Below are 10,548 nucleotides of genomic sequence, written 5' to 3'. Positions count from 1 at the left end.
ACTTAAGAAGACGTTCGACTCTGTGGACAAGTGAGTTGACACCTTCATAAATCTTTTGCGTAAGGTTGCAGAAATGACTGGTGGACGGTGTATATATACTGTGTATTGTGTGTGTGTTTGCGTGTTGGTCTGGCAGGGTGCTGTCGGAGGTGTATTTCGAGGAGCGCTTTGCCGAGCTGCCAGAGTTCCGGCCTGAGGAGGTTTTGCCGTCACCCACGCTGCAGAGTCTGGCCACTTCACCCCGCGCCATTCTGGGCAGCTATCGCCGCAAGAGGAAGAACTCTACAGGTTTCCCTGTCATGATACTTTGACTCAAAGCTTTTAGACTACTGTAGGGTCATTTGGCGAACAACAAGTTGATGCTGTTTATGGAAGCAACAGTAGATCAACAGTTGACTTCAGGTACATGATGCTCCGTACAGGTTTTTGATCACTGCTGATTAATTTTCCTTCCTCTGCGTGCTTCTAGATTTGGACTCAGCCACTGACGAGCAAGTCTCTCCGAAGAGAAAGAGTCGGCGGCGCTCAAGCTGCAGCTCAGAGCCCAACACGCCTAAAAGTGCCGCCAAGTGCGAGGGAGACATCTTCACCTTCGACAGAGCAGGTAATACACAGGGAAGGGCGAGGAGTCTAAATGTATTTCAGTTCTGGTCTTTTCATTTATAGGTGATGTGTGTAATTAATAGAAGCTGAAGTTGATGGGTTCAGCCTGAAGGAGAGCTCTTGCTCGCTCTTAACTTTCATTGAAATGATTTTATCTTTTGTCTCTCAATGACCTCAAAAAAATCCTCCTACATAGTTGGCTTTCTTTTCGTTACTCTCATCCCAGTGAGGGTCTGTCAGACATGTTTTCTAGATTGAGCTTTTTATTGAATTAAAACAACACAAAGATTCTTATTAATCTAGTTATGGAAGTACACCCAGGTCAGGGACTTGTAGGTGACCCAGTCTCTGCATGGTGCATTTTACAGTTTTTAATTCTTACTTTTTTCATTTTTTTGTAACGGCAATAAAAACACAAGCTGAGATGTAACTACAAATGAAAGATGCAACTGAAAACTATGGGAAAAGACGTCTTACCCACTGCTGTATTTTATACAAAGATAAAATGTTCATTATTGTAACTAGTTTCCTAAAGCCTCAACCTCTCCACCGGTTTATCTCTTTACTCAGCCACAGACGGAGAAGACATCCTGACTGATCTGGAGTTTGATAAGGTGCCGTACTCGTCCCTGCGACGAACACTGGACCAGAGACGAGCGCTTGTCATGCAGCTGTTCCAGGAGCAGGGCTTCTTTCCATCAGGTAAGACACCAACACACACACAGACACACACACACACACACACACACACACACACACATCTACATAGACATCTACAAGCACTTTTCAGAAAAAGTGTCCACTTGTAAACATTGATTGGTTTTGTTTTTCTTTTGTTATCTCGTTTCTAGCCCAGGCCACTGCAGCCTTCCAGACAAGATACTCCGATATATTTCCCACTAAGGTGTGTCTGCAGCTGAAGATCAGGGAGGTCCGGCAAAAGATCATGCAGACAGCCGCCCCCTCAGATGTCTCTGCTTTAGGCATCCCTGACTCAATTTGCGCCCTCCCCGGTCCCTCTGGCTCCCAGTCAGGAGAAGGATCTATGAGAGGAGCTGGGGACCTGCAGGATGAAGACGTGGAGCAAGAGGGGAGCCCGGAGGATCCTCGTGATTCACAGGACTCTTCTAGATGAGTGAGGCTGACAAATTAGATCGACCAATCAGTCACACCTTTCCATACTTTCACACGCTTTTTTTTTTTTTAATCCACACTCTCCTCTGGTCAGATCCTGATTTTTTTTCTGTCCTCAGCAGCCAACCGGTGAGAGTGAGATATGTTCGTATATAGTATTGGGCCTTTTCTTTAGGTTATGTGTGACCCCTATACCAAAAACAAGACACATGAGAAAATGGTGGCACAAAAACTACCACAATGCACATGCACACGCACACACCCTGCAAACTCTTACTTCCCCACACTTGAATTAGCACTCTGTATTAACCACCTTGGAGAAATCTCCGATCGATGCCAGTGAACGAAGGACCATTGTGTACAGCTGCACTCATTTGCCTTGACGGAGAAAGGGTTCCAGTTTTTGGACAGAGACAGACTTGCTCAACCCATTCTGAGACGGTGAAATGTCGGCAGTTTTAAAACAAGGACATTATATGTTTTGATATTTGTTTTTAATAGCATTAGAGGAATAAAAGCAGTAAGTATCTGCTCGAGGAACAACCCGTAGTTAGACTTAACTGTTGTGAGCTTGTGTCTTGTTTCTGCTGACATTAAGGGGGCTGGGCCCTCAAACAGTCGGAAACGTATTTGATTCAACAAGAGAACTTGTTACTGCGGACCTGGAAAGATCTTTCTCCATTTTATGCTCACATGTCGACCTTCAGGGGAGGTCTACCGGGGAGACTGAAAAATTGACTGAAACTCAAGTGGACTTCTGGCAGTGCCATCATTCCTGCAATTAGCTGTCTGGCCAAGTCCTCCCTTCTTGCGACTGACCCGGGCACATGCCAGTAGGTAGGAACCGAGCATTCCTGTGCCTCTCATTCACTAGCCGTGAAGGAAGGAGGTGAGTCAGAGTCACCGGGCACATCCTGGCTCTTAGTCGTAGAGGTCAGGCTGAGAAGGCCTGGATCCTCTATTGCCAAGCGGTTTTATTAACTTTTTTTAAATAATTTGATTTGTATTTAACATTGTCTACTATTCCTTTTGTTGTTGTACTATTCCTATGGTTATAATTATTACTCCTCATATCATTGCAGTGAACCCTGGTCCTTAGTTATGTTCTTATTGCTTCAGCTCCAGCTGTTGATTTCTTGAACTATTATTATTTTATTTTATTTTTTGTATAATTTTGGAGGCAGGTGAGAGAAGCTGCTCCCCACCTGTACAGTTCCTCCATTGTAGTCTTCCCTTGACTGGCCTCTCACCTCAGCAAGGACCTGCAGTGCAGTTGTTTTTATTGTACGTTACGAGGACGACAAACACAACGTGGACCTTTTTTTTAAATCTTTCAGCAGTAATAAGCCGTATGTTTTTAGGCCATCCTGTATGCCTCTATTCCTTTGATTAGTTTGATTCTTTAGCCTCGACACTTGTACATCTCCTTCCTCCACCTCTTTCCTTCCCTCCTTCCTCCCTTTGTCACTTTATAGCTCTCTCCAGACCTCCTTTTAAGACAGGCGGGGAGAAAACTGGAGGAAGTGAGGGGAGGGTAATGAATCAAAGAGAGCTGGTAGGATCCAATACTGGTTGTGTCTTTGTGCAAGACTTGGTTGTGTTGTAAATAATTACTGTAGAGTCAGTAGACTCACTATATTATTAAGGAAAAATCTGTCATTGAACATAAGTTGACTTTTAAGACACCCATTACCGAAGGTAAAAGATGAAATGGAAAAAAACAATAAATATGGCTATTAATGTTTTTGTGTTATTCTCCTTGTTTTGCTGTTCCAGTATACAAGAGAGTAATTATAATAATTTAAGTTTGTATCTGTATCTTTCAGTATGCAAATAAAGATAGGTGTTCAATTAAAGTGGGTTTTCGCTGGCAATGTGAAAAGTGGGTTTTCCATAAGCAGAGACTCTAAATGTGAATGTTATTAAAATGAAGCATCATTTCTTTTGTTCACCACCATTTAAATGTAACTGTAAGGTTGACTCCAGGTAAGTGGTTGTGTTGAACGAGAGCGTCGCTTACACCTTGGAAAAACATTTATTGATTTCAGTTATTTACAACAGCACGATCAAACCTTTAAACAGAAGAAAAATCACATCCATTTCTTATAAATGATAAAAATTAATGGCACAAATGATCATCTGAGGCACAACCAATGGTCCTTTTTCATCAGGAATATCCACACCCTTAGTTTTAGCATGCGTAATTTCAGTACTTTAATCCCGACCTTTCACAGCTTTGTAAAAGGGGATGATGATGAATTACTTTGGTCTGTTTGCTGAACTTTATATCCATTTGATTTTATAGCGTTCTTGTCCAGTACGTAATTATCTGTTTCCAGTAAGTCTGAACTAAATATTCAACCTTTCAGTAGTCACTTAGTCTTTGTTGGAGTCAGTATTAAGACTGAACTCATCGATTGAGTGGAACAAACTTTATTTTGTGTCCACCTTTTCTCGTCCTCAGAGGATTTGCAGTCCGTCCACAGCGACTGTGTCCATGGTGAGGCCGTTCTCCAAAGCTGTGTGGTAGATCTCCAAGGCCTGCTCCAGAGGCAGCGCTCCTCCCTCGCTGGTCTCAATGATGGCTATGGTCTCCCCAAACTCATTACACATGATGGTAGGAGTGCCCTGTGTCTAAGTAGAGGAAACAGAATTCAGAATAGAGTACAGAAACACATTTGCAGGTGCTGATTAAATGTCATCCTCACTAATTTGAACAGGTTAAACTCAAAACTTTCACCTCAAATCATCAATGGTTAACTAAGTCGGTCAAAACTCACACAGCTGCTGTTAGCGTCATGCAGCGCTTTTTAATGGCAATTTCATGGGTGTTTTTTAAGGGATATGTGAGTAAGATAGGATAAGATTCTAACCTGAAGATCTGAAGCTTGGATCTGGATGAGTTGAGGTTGCCCGTTAGCTAGTTCCGCAGCTGACGCGTCCACCACTGCAACCGCAGAGCTGGTCTCCATTGCAGCCTGTGCAGCAGCCTCTTCATCCAGCCTCTGCTGCCTGGCGTGGGTCTTTTTGTGGTTCCTTAGGTTGGAGAAGGTCTTGAAGGCTTTGCCACACTCCGGACATACGTGCGGCCGTTCCCCTGTGTGCGTTCGACGATGTTCAGCCAGGTGCATACTCTGGATGAAACCCTTTCCGCACACTTCGCAGCGAAATGGTCGTTCACCTGAGTGTGTGCGCAGGTGCTCTCGTAGGTGTGTGTTCTGACGGAAGCGTTTGCCACACACTTGACAAGGAAAGGGGCGTTCGCCAGTGTGGACTCGCTGGTGAAGTGCAACTCCGGAAGAAGATACAAACAGTTTGCCACAGATAGGACACTGGTGGGCTTTGGGGCGCTTCCCGGCGGCGCACCTCGACCGTCCAGGGCCTAAGGCGAAGTGGCTCAGTCTGTGTAGTCGCAGATTGGCAGGAGAATTGAGCTTCTTCCCACAAATGTTACAATCTAGACCCCCCCGCATGAGACTTGTTGAATCCCCTGATTCTGTCTCTGCTGTGGTGGATGTGGAGGGCTCTGGGGTCAGACCTTTGCCCAACTCTGCTTGGTTGTCCGTCTCTTTGCCCGCTTCTGTCACTGTACCCGCCTGCACCAGGGTGGGGTGCTGCTCCAGACAGTGGCTGTCTCGCTGTTTCCTGGTCAGGAAGCCGGCCTCACAGTGGGGACACGGGAATGGGGCCGGACTCCCTGGATGTTGAGTGTAGCGATGTGCTGCTAACTTGGTGGGCCAGCGAAAGGTGGCGGGGCAGTCTGGGCAGCACAGCGTTGCAGCATTGGAGTGCAGCAGGCTGTGCTGACGGAGGTTGGAAGACTGTGAAAAGGAGCGGTGGCACACTTCACAGCGGTATGGTCGCACACCAGAGTGGATTAGATTGTGCCTCACCAGATTAGCTAGAGATGAGTAGGTTTTGCCGCAATCAGAACACTGAAAGGGCCGCTCACCGGTATGTGTGCGGATGTGGTTGCGCACATGGATCTGCTTCTTAAAAGACTTGCCACAGATGCCGCAAAGAAAGCGACGCTCAGTGACATGGGATTTGCGTCGATGGTGAACAAGCTGCAGCTGGGAGGGGAAGGTCTTAGAGCATGAACGACAAGAAAAAGTGCCTTTATCTGATGACGCAGCTGACGCGACTCTTACACCACTGTCATCCAGGGGCGCAGGGTTTGTAGCTAAACCAGAGTTGGTGGCATCTTCCATCGGCTGGCGGTCACTGGCGTTGCCTTCAGACACCTCCATGCTGTTGTCCTCCCCCTGCTGCTCCACTTCACCTCCTTCCGCTCTGCTCTGAGAACTTTCTATAGGATCTTCTCCCAATTTTTCCATCTCATCCTCTGTGAGAGGGGGCATCAGGTTGAGGTTTGCCTCGTCCATGTGAGAATTCTTCTCTCTTGCTCTCTGTAGGATGGCGAGAGCGGAGAGAGATGCTCTTCTTGGAGCTGGGATCTACAGGAGAAAACAAACATATGTCAAGTTGAGATGTCATATGTCTAAGTTGAGGTTGTGAAAAAAATTGGAATTGGGTTATGCATATTTTACTACCATGGAGACAGCGGCGGGTGTGCTAGATGAATCACGGTTGAGGTGGGTTCTACGGTGATAGAGGTACTTAGTCATGTTGGTGAAGGTTTTGTTGCAGAACTGACATTTGTGAAGGGGATCTGCAGTGTGGGACTTCCTGTAAGAAGCCGAGAGGAAAAGATGAAACGGACAGAAAAAGAATCAAAAGTTCACATCAGTTTCTCACAGCTGCGGTGTTTACCTGTGCATGATTAGAGTCATCTCGGTGGTGAAGCCATTGCCACAGTCCACGCACAGGTACCTCGCCACGCCTGAGTGTGTGCGCATGTGTGTCTGCAGTGACGTCGCCTTCTTGAACACCTTGCCACACTCGGGACATTCATGCGTGCCCTGCTCGTGCACACGTCTGTGAGCGGCCAGCCGGTTGACAGAGGTGAAGGTGCGGTTGCAGAGCTCACACTGTTGGGGCTTGGTCCAGACCGTTGCCTTCCTCTCCACTACTCTAAACCGAATGTCCTCGAACTTCTCTGTCATCTCTTCCCTCCCTCGCACCTCCTCAAAGCCACTCATGACGCCTGGCTCTCCGCTCTCTTTGTCCTGACACAGAAAGTGCTCTCCCTGGTGCTGGAGGAAGTCCTCTGGGGTCTGGAAGAGAAGGGAGCATTCTGAGCACTCATAAGGGTGGATGACCACCACCTCTGTTGGCTGCTGCTGCTGGGTGTCATTCTGGACACTGGGCGCCAACCTTAACTCCAGTCTCTGTACCCCATTCTCCAGGACCCCCAACTTTCCCGACGACACTCGGCCCACAGAGGGTAACAGAGGGGGCAGCTTGGAGCGGCGCTTCCCGGGGGTTGTGGAGTTGTCTGCCAGAGCTTGAGCTGTGAGAATCTGCAGGTGCATGGTGGCAGAGCCGGGGGTCGGCGTCACTGGGGGCAGCAGGGCGGAACGGGAGGGTGAAGCGGCAGGTTTGGAGACGGACTGGCGTTTCTTCTGTTGTTGTTGTTGTTGTTGTTGATCTTGTTGCTGCTGCTGTTGCTGCTGCTGCTGCTGAGCGAGTACCTGGAAAATACACACAGACATGTACAAACCTTAAAAACCTTCATCCAGTTCCAGTTGAATTCCTCTGTTGTGAGGTGTTTTCAGTCTCAAGTACCTGTGCCAAAATCTCCCCAGCCTGCTGCTCACTCAGCACGTAGTTCTGCACATTGTTCAGAGGAGTGATAGTGCCATCCGGCTGTAGCACATACTCCTGTTGCAGGGGTAAAAAAACAAAAAACAAACATAGTTTATTACATTTTTTTTATTCAGTGAATTTAGAAATCAATTGATGTTTGATAACTGCACTTTCATTTAGAATATATTCACTTTTTTTTAGAGGAGTATCAGATGCTTTGGGTGTCTGTTGTTTGGCCCGTGACACCCATTCAAACTAGTACTTTCTAGAATTACAGTGCAGTTGCAGCAAACCAATCTGTGCTGGCCTACACAACCCAGAGCATCACTGAGATATGAAGCAATCTCAATGCATTCTGGAGCCTGATCCAAATGAAAGTCAGAAGCTGCCGCGTCGTCACCATCCAGAACGGTACATGTGAATGACTCGGCACAGTGGAAAGTTTACGAGTAAATTACAGCTGTTGCCAGATTTACTGCTTGAATTTACAGTTGTTCCATCGTCCACTTCGCTCTATAATGAGATGTGCCCCAGTGTTTGCGAGTGTCTGCCAGTTTCATAGTCTAGGACAAAGCTCCCAATAAAGCTGAGAAGAATGCACTTCAAACTAGACACAAATCAAGTTCTACGATGTGAATGAGTCTGCAGAATATAACCTTCATCATTAACTACTGTAGCGCAATACGCATGTTTTATTTATCGCATTCAATTCAGGAAGCAACTTATTTCAACAAAGTAATTCTTAAAAAGTTTGTTGAAGAGCTGCTCCGGCCAGTTTATTAAATCGCTGATAAATGAGAAAAGGACAATAAAGACTGCGGTCGTATTCATACAGTAAAACGGTAAATTAAGTCTAGTTTCCAGATTAGAAAGAAAAATGTTTTACAGTTCTTTGCTAGTTGAATAAGTCACCCTCACCATCACGTTCTCTGTGTTACTGTGTGTGCTGCTCCTGCTGTGGGTCCTCCGGTGCTCCAGCCAGGTGTCAGGTGAGTCAAAAAGAGCCAAACAGTCAAGACACTGGTACTCAACAGGTCCCGACATCTGACCCTCCGACCGTTCCTCTGTCTCCATAACCTCACACAGCTCTGGGGAACAGCCATAATCTCAGACGGTTAGTGTTGTTTCTTAGTCTTACTTTTGTAAACAGATGGTTGAAGGACAAACAAAAGTCCTCATCATGTTGCATCACGCACAGACCGTCCACTGTACGTTATTAATATCCACATTTTTCATGCAAAACCAAATCTCTCACCTTCATGCTCCACCTCTATGCCCGCCTCCCTCATGTGCATCTCCTGGTGCTGCAGCAGCTCCTCTGGGTTCATGAGGAGGGCGCCGCACTCCAGACACTGGTACTGCTGGGTTTGCCCCATGTCTGGGACGCCCTGGAAGGTCATGACCTCCCCTTCCCCCTCTTGTCCAGTGTGGATCTGCTGGTGGATCAGCACATCCTCCAGGGTGTTGAAGAGCTGGTGGCACTCGCTGCACATGTACTGGTGCTCCACATACACACCCTCAGCCCCCTCCTGCTGCTGCTCGGCCATGCTGGTACTCCGTGTGTGTTTGTGTGTGTTATGTAGATTTCAAGTGTATCATGAAAGATGATTTGGGACAGACAGGTGATGAGGTGTCGACCAGAAACTTCACTGATGTGTCCACTCAATGAAGGTAAGTGCACACCTGCGGGAAACCAAGGACAACATGTAAAACTGGAAGCATCAGAATCAAATCAGCGGCCAGCAAATTGCTGATTTTCAGTCCATTTTCAAGCATTTCAAGGTGCATTTTCATGATTTTCCAGCACCTTACAGCTGTGGTAAACTACATATGTGATTACAGTACAATATTCAGTATTCAGTAAACTTATTATTGCACTTGTTCATCACGTTATATTAGATGCTATTGTGTTATAAACATCAAATGACGACAAATAAAAGGAAAACTAACTGGACAGAAATATAATCATCAACTATTTTTATAATCGGTTAATTGTCAAATAATTTTTCATGCAAAAATGTCAGAAAATGTTGTTTTCAGTCTCTAAAGAATGCACATCTTAACTTTTATGTTTTAAATCATATACGCCATCCCATATAACATACATTTCAAGCAGTTTCAGGCACTTTATTTAACATCCAAACCTTGAAAACACCACACTAAAGTGTTTTTAAAGGACTTCCAAACACCTATAAAACCCTGTAAACAGCACGGGTGCATTTATGGTTAATGCGTACCATAAAAAACAGACCCAGCAGTGGGTTTTTTATAGGTATTAAGGAACAATCCCGCGTCCAAACGTCGCAATTTTGTTTAGCTAAATGAAGGCCCTCTTATGCTAACACCCCCACCCTCACCACCACCACCACCACCAACCCGGGGGAGACGCACTAATCTAGCCTCATTTTCTTAACAAATGCGGGTCGTATCTTTGTTTACATTGTGTGATGGCAGATGGAGAGCTGTTGGCGGCGCTCCCTCCGACGTTGCAGACCTGTTTCTCGGCACCGCGGTTTCCTGACAGCGGCTCCCGGGTTCGTCGGGCGGTCCGTCAGGCGGCGCTACCCACTTTTCCCCGAAGCTCTCCGGCTGCGACGGCGGGCCCTTCTTTCCCTTTACCTCTCATTTACTCTCGTTGGGACGATCCCTCGTGTAGTCCTCACTCTTTAGTTCAACACAAGCGTTTGCCCCTTGTTTTGTTAGTCCTTGTTGCCATACGTGGCGTGGAAACACGGAAGTATGAAAAGTGTCCGTGGGAAATTACATTTCAATGCGTGAAATGAAACGTTTGCCCGCCGATCGCCTCCATTCTTGTGCTGCGAAGCCCCGCCCACTGCGGTAGTCTCAACGCTTCAGAGTCTGTGATTGGACGCGCTGACTGTCAATCAGAAACTTGGCTTTTCTGATGGGAATTGTAGTTTTTTGACTGAAGTGTGTGTGTGTGTGTGTGTGTGTGTGTGTGTGTGTGTGTGTGTGTGTGTGTGTGTGTGTGTGTGTGTGTGTGTGTGTGTGTGTGTGTGTGTGTGTGTGTGTGTGTGTGTGTGTGTGTGTGTGTGTGTGTGTGTTTTAAGGTTTAATTTAATTTCAGCAGTTTTAGTAAGC

General features: G+C 46.4%; 2 protein-coding genes across 2 annotated transcripts in view; one reads left to right on the top strand and one right to left on the bottom strand.

The window, feature by feature from the left end:
* Nucleotides 1-3,570, top strand: part of cicb (capicua transcriptional repressor b) — a 33,929-nt gene extending 30,359 nt beyond the window's left edge. The window contains exons 16-19 of the mRNA XM_083917797.1: nt 125-288; nt 470-604; nt 1,174-1,305; nt 1,455-3,570. Of these exons, the coding sequence (XP_083773923.1) occupies nt 125-288; nt 470-604; nt 1,174-1,305; nt 1,455-1,738 (715 nt within the window). The 3' untranslated portion in view covers nt 1,739-3,570. The remainder of the gene's footprint in view (nt 1-124; nt 289-469; nt 605-1,173; nt 1,306-1,454) is intronic.
* Nucleotides 3,571-3,857: 287 nt separating this feature from the next.
* znf526 (zinc finger protein 526) lies at nt 3,858-10,225 on the bottom strand. The gene is made up of 8 exons (XM_083919047.1): nt 9,886-10,225; nt 8,702-9,129; nt 8,365-8,534; nt 7,426-7,521; nt 6,511-7,331; nt 6,291-6,426; nt 4,611-6,194; nt 3,858-4,371 (listed from the first exon to the last, which is right to left on the bottom strand). Exons 2-8 carry the CDS (start codon nt 8,991-8,993, stop codon nt 4,198-4,200), a joined length of 3,273 nt encoding a protein of 1,090 aa, XP_083775173.1. The 5' UTR covers nt 8,994-9,129; nt 9,886-10,225; the 3' UTR covers nt 3,858-4,197.
* Between the last annotated feature and the right edge of the window lie 323 nt (nt 10,226-10,548).

Source organism: Echiichthys vipera, assembly GCF_963691815.1.
Source record: "Echiichthys vipera genome assembly, chromosome: 8".
Lineage (NCBI taxonomy): Eukaryota > Metazoa > Chordata > Actinopteri > Perciformes > Trachinidae > Echiichthys > Echiichthys vipera.
The sequence above is the reverse complement of the archived record's forward strand: the minus strand, read 5'-3'. Positions and strand labels throughout refer to the sequence as shown.